We start from the raw sequence: 17,837 nt of genomic DNA on the forward strand, positions 1-17,837 counted from the left end.
ATTGTAATTCCCTGATTCGCCAACACATTAAACCTAAACGGCCGACAATTTTGTGATTTTTAATTCAACTAGGTATAGATGTACCAGAATCTCATGGCAAATAGGGAAAATAAACTTTGTTGAGAGCAATACTGGGGAAATTGGATTAAACGATCTTGATACTGTGTAATTTTTTACTTTTATGACTAATATTAACCCTTAACCACCTAGCACCTATTTCTGTCCTTTAACCACCTACGTGCGGTCACAGAGACCGCTAATAAATTATTGCGATTATTTTGGGATCTGTCATAAGAAATTAAAGTTCGATTAAATAAAATGCATGTCTATACCTATTTGCTTTATTCAAGCGTCACAAATTAGCAAAAGTAATATAAAAGTCTTATAAAAATGGAATAATATCTATGAAATAAGGAATATGGCACCAAAAATAACTACACTTAGAAAATGAGATCTTTATTCTAAAATACTTAAATTTTTCACTTCTTTTTCTTATTTCTAATAATTTAAATAAACTAAAAATAAAATCAAATAAAAAAACTAAACAAAAAATAACAAAAATAACAAAATTGCAAAGCCTCAACTTATGCATTTTTTCGCGGCAGTAACAACTCATTTTTTGCGAACACTCCAAACAAATAGGTACTTTACACACGAAACATAGGTAAGCCGTGTTCCGTTTCTTTTTTGGATGACACGTAAAGCATGTTTTACGAACTTCAAGTCATCATCATCATCATTTTCGTCGTCGTCACCCTCAATTTCAGATTTAGATCCACTCTCTTCAGCCTGCTCTTGATCAACGCTTACATCAGGTTTGACGTGGATGCAATCGTCGCCAGAAAGGTCATCTTCGTCCGAGATTTCTTGCTGAAGCCATCTTATAATATTTTCGTCATTTTTACTCATTTTGATTCTAAAACAGTAATAATAAAAAGTCACACAACCACCTACGTGCGGTCACGGAGACCGCTGGCGAATTTATTTTACTTACCCTGGCCAAACGCGTGCACGTACACACTCGCCGAGCACTAGCGCGACACCGAATGGTGTGTAGAAAAGGTACATGAACGCGCTTTGTCGCACGCCACTCACACGCAGAAATATTTGAATTTGAAAAATCGTTGCGGTCTCTGAGACCGCAGGTAGGTGGTTAAGGGTTAATGAACATACATTTTATGAAGTACGAATAATATACATTTTAGGTATGTGTATGAAAAATGTTGTTAGACATCGGGTTTTTAACATAAGAAAAGGTCTTGAAAAATAAGCAAATCGTATATTACTTTATGTAACTAATTTTATTATGTATCATCATACTTATAACATATCACTTCATTCAGAACTAGAAAACGATTCTAAAAACTCCACTTGCATTTCTTGTTCTTCAATAGATTTTTGAAATCCATCAAGAAATGGCCTTACCAAGAAATTACCTACTTAATTTAGCGTGGAACTCAAACATAGGCTGTGCCGTTCTTTTTGTATATGGCCAGGTCCGGGATATTTTAAAAAAGGTTACAAAATTTTACTAAGAAAGAATCTTGAGTGACCCTAGCTAAAAAAATTAAAAACTACTAGAATAAAAAAAAATGGATCTGTCAACAGCAGGGAACGGACCAGTGGGTCTAGACAAAGTGCAAATTTTAATCGCAAACCAGTCGAAAAGTGGTCGAAAAACCCCTTTTTTGTATGGAGTTTTGACGGATTCGATTTTCGATTCGATCAAAAAGTGCGTTTTGTCTAGGGGGGTAGGGGCGATTTACTGTTTGTACTCCGAATGACTGTCGTGACTATACCGATCGGTATAGTGAAAAATGGCGCGAATATTTGTTATGCGCAACTTTAGGGCCCTGTAACTTCTTTATTTGTAGAGATATTGTCATGATTCTTTCACAATTATTATTCGTTTTACTTATATTTTCAAGTTTTATTAAAAGAAAATAATTGAAACTTCTCCATTATTCAATCTTGCTTGATGAAATCTTTTTCAATTTTCATTGCATGGTCATAACCATAGCTGGGCACTGTTAATCAAATAGTTAACTTCGTTAATCGTTAAACCGTTACTAAAAAAATAACTTCGTTAAACGTTAAAACGCTACATTTCGGAAGATTTAACGCAAGTTAACGTTAATCGTTAATCCGTTAACACGTAATAATAAAACGAAAAAAAAATGTTCGCAAGGTTCAAATAATTTCGAAAGCTTTTATGTTTGCGCTACAAGCTTTCGAAATTATTTGAACCTTGCATAAGTAGGTACATTTTTTTTTCGTTTTAGTACAACTGCATTTCAGAATAAAAGCTTGTTTTAAAAAAAAGTTTTTTTTTAAATAATTTTATAATACACTTTTTAGTTGACATCTCAATCTCAGAGCCTTGGTACAAATTACAATACAATTTAGCACCAAAGTGCTCGAAAAGACAAATCCAACAAACCCAAACTCGATAAGTTTCCAAAGTTTCGTTTAGGAATTTCCTATGGCCACCTCCTGACTCCATCATCAGGACCCTGGACATCATCTAGTACTAAAGTGCTTAAAAAGACAAATCCAACGAACCCAAATTCGATGCGATTCCGCCGTTTCATTTAGAAGTTTCTATGACCACCTCCTGACTCCATCATCAGACCAGCTCAATGGTACCATAATATTGCATTGTCATCGTACTTACATAGGTAAGTATACCAAATATCAGCTCAATCGGTTGAGGAGAACTGGTCTTAAATTAAGTTGTAAATAAATAAAAAAAATGCATTTTTTTATATCATTGCGTTGGTGATGTGGTTACAAAAACTGTTGTTTTGGGTTCTCGAAGTTCTGGAAGCCCGAACGTACTTGTCAGAACGCGTTTTTCAGCATGCCTGCTGTATCTTTTTGGTAAATAGTAGGTACTGGATTAACGATTAACGGACTTAGGATAATTTAACGGAAGTTAACGAGTCCGTTAACATTTTTTAAAGTTAACTTAAAAGTTAATCCGTTAATAGAAATGTTAACTTCGTTAATTAACGATTAACGGATTAACGAGTTAATGCCCAGCTATGGTCATAACATTTTCACCGTTCTTCTGCACCAATTTGTGAGATACATCTGAAAATCCCGATAAAGCAGCTATTAAATAAGAATAATAAAAAAAACACAACCGGGTATTTCGCCGAAACAGTAAATTTTCTGTGTCCAGGCAGGCGAACACATGTTTTTTTATATTTATATGTATAAAACTATTTTTATGGGAAAGTTAATCAAAAGTTTTATTTGTTTTTGCTATTACAATAGCAGAAACTACAAATAATACCGTAGAAAAACTTAATCAAAAGTCGTTTTTCTAATTTCCTTGTTATGTCCATTACTGTTGTTTACCAAAATGAAGGCACATTATAACAAATTGAAGCGTAATTTCATTCTAATAGCAATCTCTTTATATTTGAGAAACGTTTGGCTATCGGAAAATAAAAACTTTAAATGTCAAATACTTAAAGGAAGGAAATAAAGTGAAGTTAAGTTCTTGTCCGAGTCAAAAGTATAATTTCCCTGGGTCTTCTTTTCGACCATTGTAGTAACGAAACGAAAGAACTTAGAATGTAATGCACTGCACCGTTACACTCGGCCATTTCGTCCCAAGAGGCCATCGAGGCAGGACAGTATTTCGTTGAACAGTTTCGCGACAAATCGCATAAGTAGGTCCCTCCTTGGGTTTTTGTTTACTAAAAAGTCAATTTCTTTGGACGGTTTTTTGCAGCTAAACAATGGATTAATTTTATTGTTTATTTACACAGATATTACAGTCTATAGGGGTAAACCCATGATTTAAATAGTAAATGCATAGGGTAAATAGGTTTTTGTGTGTGGTGTCTTTTAGGCATAAATCTAATTTCTTTGGCCCTAATTTCCTTGTTTTCCGTGGCATAAAAAGGCCTAGGAAATTATAAAAGACCATTTTTAATTCAGCGTAAAGTCAAATTTTGAGTATTTCTTTATTGGAATATGTTTAAAATTTACATTTTAAGAAATGGGTATCAGAATAGATATAGAACAACTTGTTTTTAACTCTTAACTCAATCTACTGAATTTATCTTCCTTAGTTGTGTAAAAAGGTCGTAATGATACAATATTCATTGGTATGTTTGCTTGCGAAGGTACACAAAAATGGGTCGAACAAAAAAAAAGCAAACCACAGAAGAAAACTTAGAGAAAAAAATATTTATAATAATTTCCTTGGCTACCAAAAATTCATGACCTTATAACTTTGTTTCTAAAACGAATTATGACACCCCTTTTAGATATATTAGCTTAGTTTTTGTTACTTAATACAATGGGAAACTAAAAATAGTTAAAAACAAAAATATATTTCGTACCAAGGAAATTAGGCAAAGTTGACCATTTTTGGCGAAATACCCAACCCTCCTTCTGAGGCAGTTGGGTAGTAAACTAAATGTATCAAAACATTTCAGTCCAACTTACTGTCAACTCGACGACGTGCTTTAAAATCAACGATTGACTTTGAATTATGCCTTATTTCACAATTCACATTGAAAACAATATGACTCGCTTGAGTTTTTTCGACTTTTTCACAAAAATAACAAATAGTCAAGAAAAGATTACAAAATTTCTGCAGCGGCTGACAGATTTCATAATTTTCTTTGACAGATGACAATAAAGCCATAGACAAATGCCATATGAAAAACACACTTTTTTTCCAATATTTTTATTTGCCATGAGATTCTGGTAGACCTATAATCGTAGTTCAAATATTTAATTATTTATTTGTTTAACTTATGATTTGGTTAGTGAATTGGCTATTTCGAAGAATTTACTAGGAGATTTAAATCAGGAGATAGCAATACTACAGTTCACACTAAAAAGAGAGGTAGGGCCACAGAGAGCGAGATAGATATAAGTAGGTATTTGACTCAAGTTTTTGTTCCAAGTTTGCCCTCCATTTTTATCTTTAGCTTCATGGTTCTGCTACGCGCCGCTCGGATCCAGGCACCTCCCGCAACCTTTATTTTTTTAAATGTCTACTTTTAAGTTATGATAAGATACTTTTGATTTCTTCATTTAGGACAAATTAAACATGAAATCTATACTAATATTATAAATGCAAAAGTAACTGTCTGTCTGTCTTGCTTTCACTACCTACTACCTAAACCACTGAACTGATTTTGATGAAATTTGGCATATTTATTTACATAGTTTTTATCCCGGTTTTTGAAACAGGGACGCGCGCGATAGTTTTTCTGTGACAGAGTAAATATATTCTTTGATCAAAATTCTCACGCGGGCGAAGCCGAACCGTCCTCTTTCTGTGCGTGTAAAATGAGTGTGCTATGATTTTTTTTTATTTGAGGTGGTGTATGGTGTTGGTGTATCATTGTAAATTAACAAAAAGTAAAGGGTTATGCCCACTTAGTATGGGACCTTTGGCCTGAGGTGGACAGACATTACAGCATGTAATTTGTTATTGGTTAAATAGTCTATACCAGTAAGAAACAGAATATAAATATAATTTTGTATCCAAATCATTAAAAACATTGTTTTTTGGTTAAGTTTAAAAAGGTTTTGCTTTTAGCAAAATAAAACACCATTTTTTTACATTATTTTATTTTAAATCTGATTCATAGGTCAACAAAATATTATCCAGGAACTGGGCAGGTGGAAATACATGTTCTTGATACCTTGCCCAGCTCAAAAACCATACAATGAGGATCATTTCAATTTTTAGCTGTGAATGCAGATTTATAGGGCTAAGAAATCCTTAATACACAGTCCAAAAATTTTTGTTCTACGACAAAAATTGACGAAGTTATGGCCAAATTACTCAAAAAGTTCACTGACCGCCCGGCGCGGGGACGATGACGTCATTATATCCGATCCGAACGCTGCCGGCGTACTGCGTGGATAGAAAATATTTTTTTCTAGCCAAACTATCAGTTTTAGAGAAAAACTTGTAATGGCATTTATTCATCAGAATAAAGTAAGCTATGGATAGGTAATTTTAAAAAATAGAAATTGTGAAAAATAACGCAAAAAATCCATACGCTCATACGATTCAATGGAACGCAGAGACGCGATTGGGGTCTCCGCGGTGGTATATGGCGATTTATTCAAATAAAGTGTTCATAAGTGTTGTTAGAGTCATATCTTCTTCCAAGTAAAATATAAAAATGTATAAGTATTAATTTATTTACTTCTAACAATAAGGTATAGCTGAGGCAGATACACTCTGCCTAGGCTACAAGACATTGCTATGAAGATCATTTCGATGTACACGCAATACCTACCTGTTATTTAGTTTTTCTGAGTTAAACCTACGTACCTACCTATCTATTCGCCGTTCCCATGGGCGGGCCAGCTGCTGCAGGAAAGGACAGCTGCTCCCTCCTGGAAATCTATTTAATCTTAGCCTAGAAGCTGGGTATGACTCCCCCGCCCCCCTCCTCTCCCCAGGTCATAAGCGGGGCATGACTTCCCCCTCGGCCAGAAGTTGGGTATGATTTACCCCCCCCCCCCCAGGCCCGAAACTGGGTATGACTTGACCCCTCCCCCTCCCCCCAGGCCAGAAGCTGGGTAAGGCTTGCCCCTCCCACCAGGCCATAAGCATAAGCTGGATATGACTCCCCTTCGGCCAGAAGCTGGGTATGACACCCCCCGCCATGCCAGAAATGCCAGAAACTGGGTATGACTTGACCTCCCCCCTCCCCCCAGGCCAGAAGCTGGGTAAGGCTAGCCCCTCCCCCCAGCCCATAAGCATAAGGTGGGTATGACTCCCCCTCGGCCAGAAGCTGGGTATTACATACCGCCCCCCCCCCCCCCCCCCAGCCAGAAACTGGGTATGACTTGCCTCTCCCCCCCTCCCACCAAGGCCAGAAGCTGGGTAAGGATTGCCCCTCCCCCCAGGCTATAAGCTGGGTATGACTTATCCCCCCCCAGGCCAGAAACTGGGTATTAGCATCATAAATTATTTATTTATTTATTTATTTCCACACACACATTATCACTATCTTTACAGGTACTTAAAACCTAATGCGATAGCATAACTTAATCTAGGTAGGCTTAATAATAACTTAAAAACTAACCATACAGTATCTATTTACATTTTATAACTAATAATACCCAAAGCCGTCCTTGTGAATTCACTCAGAGAACACGCAAACACGTCCACTTGTTCCGCTATCAAGTTAATAGTGTGCAAGGCGCGCGTGAGCGGCGCCTCGGCCAGCAGGTTGGTCCGCGCGCGCGGGAGCGCCAGCAGCCGCGGCGCGCGCCGCCGCTCCGCGTACCGGTCCGGCACACTGAATCGCACATGTCGAAACAGCTCCACGTTATGCACCCTCCCCCTCAACATTTTGTGGATATAACACACCAACGCGAAGTCTCTCCTGACCCTCAGCTCGCTATACCCAACCATTCCCAGAACAAATAAATTAGGGTATTTCAGCGGATAAAATGGATAGACCCCATACAGCTTCAAGTACAGATACCTAATGAACTTGTTCTGAACCCGTTCCAACATGAGCTTATATTTCGTTTCGTGAGGTGCCCAGATAACCGCATTACACTCCAGCTGACTTCTGACTAAGGCGTTATGTATTATTATGTTCAATATAAACAATCATTAAGTTACACTCACCCCAACCGCGTCTCCGCATTGCATCGAATCCTATGAAAATGTGGTTTTTGGACATAGTGATACTTATTTTTCACAATTTTTATTTTTAAAAATTACTGGTCGATAGGTTACTTTATTTTGATGAATAAATGTTATTAAAAGTTTTTTTCTAAAACTGATAGTTTAGCTGGAAAAAAATATTTTCCATCCCAATAGTACGCCGGCTGCGCTCGATTCGGATATAGTGACGTCACGCGGCCCTGCGTACGTTGACTTTGAGCGGCAAAAACGGCCTATGTTTATTACTTAATATCTTCGTAAGTAATGGTCCGATTTGGATAATTCAAAAAGATATATCTTTCTTATGTCTTAAAGATTAACGTAGATACCAGTTTTATTGAATTTTCTACAACAGTACTGATCCTCATTGTCATGACATGAGCACAGCAACCTACTGTTCTTCGCCCAACCATACAATTGCAGCAGTATTGTTTTACTACTTCCCGCCCATTTAAATTATTTTCATAAATAATATTTAAACATAATATAGGGTAAACCACCCAATTATTGGCACTTTAAGCAGCTACTTCACAAAACCGGTAAAATTTGCATGTAAAAATATGTTTTATCAAAGAAAAAAATCATTTATATTGGTCTTTTAATCTTTGCAGAATATTATAAAGTACTTATCATTAATAAATTAAGTCATTTATTCAATATAGTGTACCTTTTAAAAAAATACCTCAAAATACCAGTTCCTGGCATAGCCAAACCTTTTATTGGCAGTGATAATTACCTATTATTGGCACTGTTCTCGCAAGACTGAAAAATAGCTGCTAGGTCTTATGTAGAAGTTTTAAAGAGATTCATGATAGAAATAAACAAAATAAAATCCTTTGTTATAAGAAAAGTAACATTCATTTGTATAGGAACATACCATATCAGTTCAAACGCTTATATTTAAAATATGGTTTTAAACTTTCCATAAACACTTTTATCAAATCTTTTCTCTTCGGAAATACTTTTTTGCTACTGATTTTTATTTTATCCAGTTAACAAAAAGCTGTTCTTCCTCGTCAGTTAAAATTGTGAACGGACCGGGCTTAGAGCGATGATCAGGACGTTTCAATCTGAATTGTATAGTAGACCGTGGTACCACTTTCAGAGACTTTCAAAGGCTTATTCCAATAATCCCGGGGATTAGTGAACTTTTTATTCATTAATCCCCGCTAACGCCAATGGAGCTTATAATGGGGATTAATGAACTTTTTAGTTTATTTTATTCAAAAAACTACGTTAAAAAATAAAATACTAATGTAAGAATCATGTACCTTCTATTTATTATTGGACAAGAACTCACTTATTGATTATTTTTATAATCAAATTAAATTAAATTTAAACCTGATTACAAAGCTATTAATTTACACCATTTTTATCTTGTTACATCTTGGCCCAAATTTGTATGTAATCGTTTCCATCTTCTTTTAAATGATGAATGGAGAATAACGATTCAATATCCATAGTGCTTTTGGTTAATCAGGTAAGTGTTATTTTTTTTTAAGTATTGTGATCAGTCTTAAATTTAATGTAATTTGATAATAAAAATAATAAGTGAGTTCTTATTCAGTAATAAATAGAAGGTACCTGATTCTTACATGAGTATTTTATTTTTAACGTTCGTTCGTTTCAGCCAAATGACGTCCACTGCTGGACAAAGGCCTCCCCCAAGGTTTTCCACAATGAACGGTCCTGCGCTGCCCGCATCCAGGCTCTTCCCGCGACCTTTACCAGATCGTCGGTCCACCTAGTAGGAGGCCTGCCCACGCTACGTCTTCCAGCCCGTGGTCGCCACTCGAGAACTTTCCTGCCCCAACGGCCATCGTCTCTACGAGCTATGTGCCCCGCCCACTGCCACTTGATTTTAGCAATTTTTAACGTACTGGGGATTAATTAACTTTTTAGTTCATTAATCCCCATCGTAAACTCCATTGGCGTTAACGGGGATTAATAAACAAAAAGTTCACTAATCCCCGTTGACGGGGATTGTCAACGGGGATTAGTGGAATATGACTTTGAAAGGCTTTGAAAGTGGCTGTAAAGATAATATTTTTTTTGGCACCTTTTTAACCAATGTTTGACACCCGTGCCAATAAATGGATTTATATAATTGGCAGTGGGCCAACATTTGGATTGGTGTATCCAAAACGTTAAAAAATATTTTAAATGCAATTTAAACTCAATTTTGAGACAACCAAGGTATAATTTTTAATAAACTCAAATTATTTTAAATACCCTTTTATTGGCATGTGTGCCAATAAAATGGATAAACGGATTTTACGCATACCAAATGTTGGCACACCACAAATAATTAAAAGTTGGCGGTTAAATTATAAAATAATGTTTTAAAAAGGCAGTTAATATATTCAATAATAAGACAAAATGATTATGTATAGGGACAACAAAATAGATTTGCATTTTTTTAAAAGATTATGATAGCTCTTACCTTAGTAAAAAACGAATATTTCGATTGTTTTTTTCGCACAGGTCGCGGTTTGTCAAACAAATGGTTGATGCGCCGCGATGTTTGAAAAAATAAAAAACGTGTGTAGCCAGTTGAGTAATAAATGATATTACTGTACTATTTCTACTAAAAAATATAAGGTTTGGCTACAAAAAACCTTAATTTTCTTAAAAAACTGGAGCATGCCAATAAATTGGTAGAGTGCCAATGATTGGGTGGTTTACCCTATTTTACGGCTTATGTGCCTGCTGTGTATCTTACCCCTTAATAAGCTACAACTGGCCGAAGGTGTAGGGTAATCGTTCAGTAGGTTGCTGGCTGTGTCTCTACACACTTCAATAGTATAGGAACCGTTGCCTCTGATATGTTCCCCATAATATGATCGAGCCTGTTTTAGCTGGTACGTACCACATGCTATTAAAATTAATTCACTAAACTCCATTCTAGGGAATGACACATTTTCGATGTTCACATTTATACTGCGAAAGTGCCCGCGCCGTAGGGTTTCTGATTTCTCGACCTATTTTTTTTCTCGAGTTTCGGGAATTCTCGAGGCCAAAGTCTCGAGTTTTCTCGGGTCTCGAGTCTTTTAATGAAAACTGTTGAAATCGGTTGAAATTTAATAAAAACACAGGTTTTTTAATCTAATATAAGTACCTACTTTTATTGCACAACAATCAATATTAGAATTTAGTACCACTTATTTTGGCAAGGAAAGTAACAAAAAATTAAATCTTCTTTCATAATTAATATTAACTAATAATCATAACAAAAGTCATAAAGTCGCGTGTATTTTAAGGATAAATAGCAATAAAAATCTGGAGCAACAATTAAATCACTTGTTTTCCAAAAACACAAGTCCAAATAACAAATTACGATAAATAGTTTTTTTTATAAACCAAAAAAACTTTTTAATAAATGTTTAAAGTTCTTAAAGATAACGACTTGAATTAACTTTACAAGGAGGCACTAGTACCTAACGTAATAGACAGTTAACAAATTTTTCAGTCTTTAAATCAGTCAGAGATAAAAATACATAGGTAATAAATATAGCATACTCGTTGGTGAACATTATTACTTAGTTTCGATTGAGATCATTACTTGCAAATCAAATCAGTTCAAAAAGGAAAGACTAGGCCAGGCTTTTAGACTGGCCAAGGATATTTATTATTTATTATTTATTTAATTAAAAACTAGCTTTTGTCTAAGAAAATAGGCTTAACAGAATATTAAAGCTTCTAAATCGAAACTCGAGAATTCTCGAGCTCCAGTGATTTTTTTCTCGTCTCGAATGAAGCCAAATTTCTCGAGTTTTCTCGAGTTCGAGAAAGCTCGAGCAGAAACCCTAGCCCGCCGTCTATTTCAATTATTTTGTATAACAAAATCAGCTAATACATTGTCAGTGTACATTTTTTGATTTATTATGTCCAGTATTATACCTGCATCCTCATCTAATATTATCTGTCCCTAAGTATCTGGACACAAAATCCTCATTTAAAATATTCCTAGCTTTTCCCATCAATCTCATAAGCTTAGATCTGGATATGTTCAAAAGTGTCGAAATTCTTTTATCACTATCTCCTGTCCTCAACTTGAGTAAATATGCACCAAGTGCCAATTTACCATTACGCATAGCTCCAAGTCTTGGTAGTTCCGAATAGAGCTGTTCGAATTTGGCTTTTGTTAGTCCAACCCAATAATGTAAAAGCTCATCTGACATTCTCTCTACCTCTGAAAAATCCAACATCAGCGGCCTCTCATTAACAAAAGATGCAAAATCTTGTATATGGTCAGCATTAAAACTATGTATCGGTTGAGGAATGTCAGATAATACTTCCCAATTATTGTTGTGTAAATGGAAAACACAAATCCTGCAGTTTTGAGGTACATAAAACTTATACTCACTAAACAACTTTACCCTCAGCCAAATGGGAACAGCCAATCTTTGTGTTGAATTACACTTGGGGAAAAAACAATGACTTTGAGTGTCCGATGCTCTTGAATATAAGGGCAAATGAATTCTCGTCCCATCATGTGCTTGTTGGGGCTCCGCAGCATGTCTAGCAGCTCGATCAGCTCTCTGCCAGCAGGGATGACATATCTGGTCAGATCCCCGCAGCTGAAACAAAGAAATCAAATAAGGTATCATTCAAAATTCATTTTTCTTTAAAATGTTGAGATGTGATGTGAGACAAGTCAATGTTTATTTATCAGTAAAGTATTTGTATAGAACAAAACATACATTTTGTTAAAATATATCAAGCCAATGTCTTTCATAAAATATTAATAAAAATAATCATTACAATACTTACTTGACGAGGTGAAATCTGTTCCATTATCACATTTCGAATACGTGATTCTCTTTCTGTGTCAGTATGCAGCCTATGAGACCGTTTTCGTAACAACGAGCATCCACAGTTAACACAGACATTACGTCTGTGACCGGTGCTAGTTGTTGGTTCTTCATTTGACATATTTGTCCTTGATTGGCGCAGAGCCACGGTCCAACATGAGTGACAACATACACTGCTGTCATCAATCTAAAAAAAAATCACAGTTATATCAGGATTATGGTTATCTACAGTAAAAGTGGTTGATTATAAACATTGTAAAAGGTATTCAACAAATCCACACACTCATTCAATAACTTACCAGTTGAGGAGCTATCCACTGACGTATAACCGTCTGAACTTGAATAAGCTCTAGGTTATGTCGCCTCCTCTGCGTCACGTCAGCTCCACAATTAATACATCTCATAGGCTCCTCATGAGATTGAGGAATTGCTGGTTCATTATCCAAAATCGGGCTGGGGTCAACACTGGGGCTTGGGTCGGAGTCCATACGTAAGCCGTGGTCAGCGTTTGAGCAAGGTTCGTTATCCGAAAGTGAGCCATGGTCATCGGTTGAGCGAGATTCGGGGTCCGAGAGTATGCCAGGGTCGTCAGGAAGGGAAGCATCAAGGTCCATGGTCAAAAATATAAAGTCGTCGAAAGGGAAACACTCAAACAACACTCACGATGAAAAATACAAAGCGAATGACAATAACATAGTGAATTATATCCTCTTTGGACAATAATAAATAAACAGCAAAACAGCTTTTGACAGTATTTTTTTATCGTGTTTCAGTGTTGCCATGCTAATTATGTAGTGATAATTAAAAATAAATCGATATAAAAATCGATCGTATTTTTGATGATCCAAAATAAAGTGTATTTCATTTAGTTAATAAAGTATTTTATGGTAAATGTTATTCCCATATTAAAAAGTTTTTTTAATGTCATTTTAATGAATCAGTATTAAAAAAATACACTTGATTTCATTTTCGAAAAACAATCGATTTGAATCGATTATTACCGATAGGATTTATTTTGGCAACACTGAATTCAGAGTCAAAGACAGAAAGTTGTAATTATCACCTAAAGTACTATTAAAATTGGATTTTTAATTAAGTAAATTGATACAAAGTTACACTAAGAAAATACTTTAAAAATAATTAAATTTTTGCCAAATTCATATTTTCATTAGCAACTTGTCCACGCCAGGCCAGAAATGAACATTGTCCTTTAATATGTAGCAGATCAATTCACACTTCACACAGAGGTCTTCAAAAATGTTTGCGCAATGAACATGAGTTGGGAATTGTAGGGGTGTTGAAAATAAAAATTACCACATATCGAAATAATAAATATAATTAAAGTAATACAATTCAATTTTGCATGAAAATAACAACTAGTCGCTTACAGTCAAATCCGATGTAGCGTGTACATAAAAACATTACATTGCTTGTTTACTGGAGAGTTAATATCACAATTTGCAGATCATTGACAACCATACAGATACTGGAATTCAAGTTGTTAAGTACATTAGGTACTTCTATTACTATAAAATACTCAAGAAAAAATAAACGATACCAAGTATACGTTATTCTTCATGTCAACAGTCAATATTGTATCGAAAATAAATAAACTATAGAACTATAAACTTGTACGAAATAAAAAATTCATTGTATTGTGATGTTTTGAAACTTAAAATGATTATAGATTTCTGTCCAATTTTCATTTATACCATTTTTACTTTGATAAGATCTAATAATTTCTTAATGAGAAACCTCCATATCAGGGCTGGCCATATAATATAATGTGGGCTAAATAATCGTACAACTAAAGTTTTCATAAAATGCAATGAACCTTTGTTCGGTTGGAACATGAAACAAGTCAAACGAGAACAACTTATCTAATGAAGATCAAGCTTAGACATCTGGTTTCATAATTAAAATCTAATAGTTTAACAACCAGCTTATTGTGGAACTAAAATCAGTGAATGGTGAACTAAATTATTGCTATAATGTTATATTACATCACTATTTTATTTGTCATTGATTTTAGTTCTCAATTTGCTGGCCACAACCTTTTTACTATTTTGAATAGAAATAATATCAGTAATACATTTTTGCTTCTCAATTTTTTCTGGTCAAAATGATTATTAAATCGTCATATATCATTAGCACATTTTACCAATCGTCAAAAAAAAGATCAAATCTCTAATTAAAAGTTAATAATTTAATTCACATCCCATTCACCTCTCAGTCTGAATCTGCAAGCTCGAATATAATATTTCAAATGTTAATTTTTACACTAAAACAACAAGGAACTATTCTTGTACTTAATTTTACAAAATGAATGTTAGATTTTTGAGAATGAACAAATAAATTGGATGCATCACAGATTTTCTTAAATACAGAGCAGTTCATTAATAGATAAAGCGAGTAATGATTTTATTCCGAGTATTCAGTACATTTCGGGCTAAATAGGTTAGTTGACTAACTTTTTTTTTCATACGGCAACCCAAAATAGTGTAAAGTCCGGTCGTCGAGCAGATAGAATTTCGACCAATGACCCCAAGCTACCCATCCTTATCGCTCGCGCGTGATTAGATTGCTGTAGCGACTGTGCGACGGGCGGCCGCAGTAAGTGTGCGAGCGCCACAGCAATATAATTACGCGCGAGCGATAAGGATGGGTAGCTTAGGGCCGTTGGACGAAATTCAATCTGCTCGACGACCGGACTTTAGTTCGAGTAATGCACGGAATAACGAGGTTCGAGCTTGAATTTTCAATCTTGTTCATTTTGTTACGATCAAAGTTAGTCGACTATCCTATTCAGCACCGGTTTAGATTTTCTTCGCGAACATATTTCACAAATTGGTATGGTATGATATTGTTAATTAAATATGGAACCCACTTTTTAAGGATATATCTCTAGTAAAATTGATGATTTAATACAGGTCTCCAAGAAATGTTAAAAAAAAAATATCTGTCTAAAGCAGAATGACAAGTGAAAAATGTTGACATTTACTGGTGGCGCCATCTTGTGCCACAGTGTTGGTGCAACCTTAGATGTCACATTGCTATAGATTTCACTTTTATTTCAAATCAATAAGATCTAAATTACGGTGGTCATTGTCTTGTTTTGGCTTAAGATGGGTTCCGTATTCATGATATTCTCTCGCAATCCACTAAAAGCGTGTGTGCGTGTTTTTCTTCTACGTGAAGTTTGTCGATGAAAAGAAACATCAACCGTAAAGCATTTTTTTAAAACATCCTTATTTTTATAAAAAAAATCTATCAAATAAAATGAAGTCCTATTAATGTAAATTTTTCATAATGTGTTTACTTAGGGACCTAATAGTTTTATGGTATCTTTTTTACAATAAATCTTCGAAAATATACTGAAAAAATAAAGATATGTATACGATTTTAAAGATCTACGTTATTAAAATAGTCACGTTAGTCCATTGTGATGATTGGACTGTAAAATAATTTAATAATTGTAAGAAATGGACCCTAAACTAACTCAACTCATGGAAAAATAATAAAAAATGTTTTTTTCTTATTTCATTATAAAAATATACAATAACACTAAAATATTAATGTTTAACGGTGCAACATTGATCTATTTCTATCAGTTACATTAAAATTACACTTAAATTAACGTGGTTGGGATTGGCTGATGACAAATTAGAGCTATGCTCTTTTTTCTTACCTCTTAAATTAACTTACAACCTTTTTTTATAAATTCAGTTCTGTTAAGCTACGCTACGTGTAAAATTTTCAAAAAAAAAAGTATGTACCGCACATTTGCTGCTAGAGTGTATGTGGTAAGCTTACAATAAAAACTAATCCTTAACAACAATTCAACTTATAAATTCAAAATGAACTCAATCGTTCGAATTCTCTCCGCTGTTCTCTAGCTCTTAATTGAATCTGAGCCATTTCCGAGTCCTTTTTTGAAATTCAGCCATTCCTGAGTCCTTTTTCAAACTCCGCCATTTTGAGAGTACTTAATTCAATCTGTCATTCCCGAGTTCATAATTCAAACTCAGCCATTTCAGAGTCCTTTATTCAAACTCAGGCATTCTCGATTCAACAAACTCAGCCATTCCCGAGTCCTCAAGTCAAAACTCAGCCATTCCCAAGTTCATAATTCAAACTCAGCCATTCCAGAGTTCTAAATTCAAACTCGTTATTTATTCGATATACCAGACCTTGTCAAGTCGAACAGCCAACACCAACCGTCAGTATAAAACCAATCTCACTTCACTGGACCGCAAGTTCATTTGAGATTGTTCAGTAGACGACCTCGTATACTGTTGCCTTCTTGTCGCCGGAGCCCGTCACTATGAACTTATCGTCCGCCGATATATCACAACTGAGCACTGATGACGACTCCTTGGACTGAAAGAAAATACAATATTTTAGTACTGTTTATGACTCAGTTTAGTTGGCAATAATGTTCAAATTCAAGTGACTTTAAAAATTAATTAATTTAATGAGCTATCAGGGACATTAACCACCGGAGCTTTTTTTCTATAAAGTAATTGATATGACCCAACTCAACGGTTAAAACATGAGATTCCAGATTTAAGAGGACGCAAGAGTGTGATCCCCGTCATAGCGGTTGGTCTTTTGTGGTGAACACCCTCTCAATATTTAGCATACTTTCAGGGGTTAGCAAGAACATAAGTAAATACTTTTTAACAAGTCTATTCTAATTTTGTCAATAAGGGATTCACAAGATTAGAAAATTAGAATAGACTTTTTGATTCTAATAATTTTGAGTCCCATTTGAACCATCGATTAATTCGATACACTATCAATTATGCAGCAACACTACCATCTAGTTATCTCACCTGGAATATACTGGCACCGTACGGCGTGCGCCACGCGTTTAGCAGGTTATCCTTCCCTGTAGACACGAACCACTTGCCGCAACTGGCGAACCGTAGCGACAGAACGCACGATTCGTGCAGTAACAGCTGGTAGCGGTCCGGTTTGCCCGCGTGTAACACTTCCACGTGAGAATTCTCCATGCCGACCGCGAGCCATGAACCTGGAATGGAATGGGTATTTAGTATTTTGTATTTGAAATGCTAATGGTATGTATTGACTACCGACTGTATATGTCACCAGTAACCAAACCTCCAACACTTGGCCCACCATCAATGAACTGTTGACCATCCATCATCACCATCCACTATGAATAAATGAAAAGTTTAAGTATACTATAAACTTTCAAAACTCAATTCAATATCGTGTCGTCATAAATTCTGTTCTGTGATTGGTTTAATATTGGAATTCAACCAATCAAATGGCTCAATTTATGCTTGACATTGAATCTAGTTTTAAGGTTCGTTCTGTTACTGGGG

At 35.2% G+C, this 17,837-nt stretch overlaps 2 protein-coding genes across 2 annotated transcripts in view; both read right to left on the reverse strand.

The window, feature by feature from the left end:
* Window positions 1–10,365: 10,365 nt before the first annotated feature.
* Window positions 10,366–13,172, reverse strand: LOC135079159 (uncharacterized). Its single transcript, XM_063973746.1, has 3 exons — window positions 12,786–13,172; window positions 12,446–12,673; window positions 10,366–12,252 (listed from the first exon to the last, which is right to left on the reverse strand). Exons 1-3 carry the CDS (start codon window positions 13,098–13,100, stop codon window positions 11,581–11,583), a joined length of 1,215 nt encoding a protein of 404 aa, XP_063829816.1. The 5' UTR covers window positions 13,101–13,172; the 3' UTR covers window positions 10,366–11,580.
* Window positions 13,173–13,804: 632 nt separating this feature from the next.
* LOC135079552 (protein groucho-like) overlaps window positions 13,805–17,837 on the reverse strand; it is a 36,789-nt gene continuing 32,756 nt past the window's right edge. Inside the window, exons 19-20 of the mRNA XM_063974203.1 lie at window positions 17,322–17,521; window positions 13,805–16,866 (exon numbers count right to left, since the gene is read on the reverse strand). Coding sequence (XP_063830273.1) covers window positions 16,759–16,866; window positions 17,322–17,521 — 308 coding nt within the window. The 3' untranslated portion in view covers window positions 13,805–16,758. The remainder of the gene's footprint in view (window positions 16,867–17,321; window positions 17,522–17,837) is intronic.

This window comes from Ostrinia nubilalis, chromosome 16 (genome assembly GCF_963855985.1).
Source record: "Ostrinia nubilalis chromosome 16, ilOstNubi1.1, whole genome shotgun sequence".
In the NCBI taxonomy this organism is placed as follows: Eukaryota; Metazoa; Arthropoda; class Insecta; order Lepidoptera; family Crambidae; genus Ostrinia; species Ostrinia nubilalis.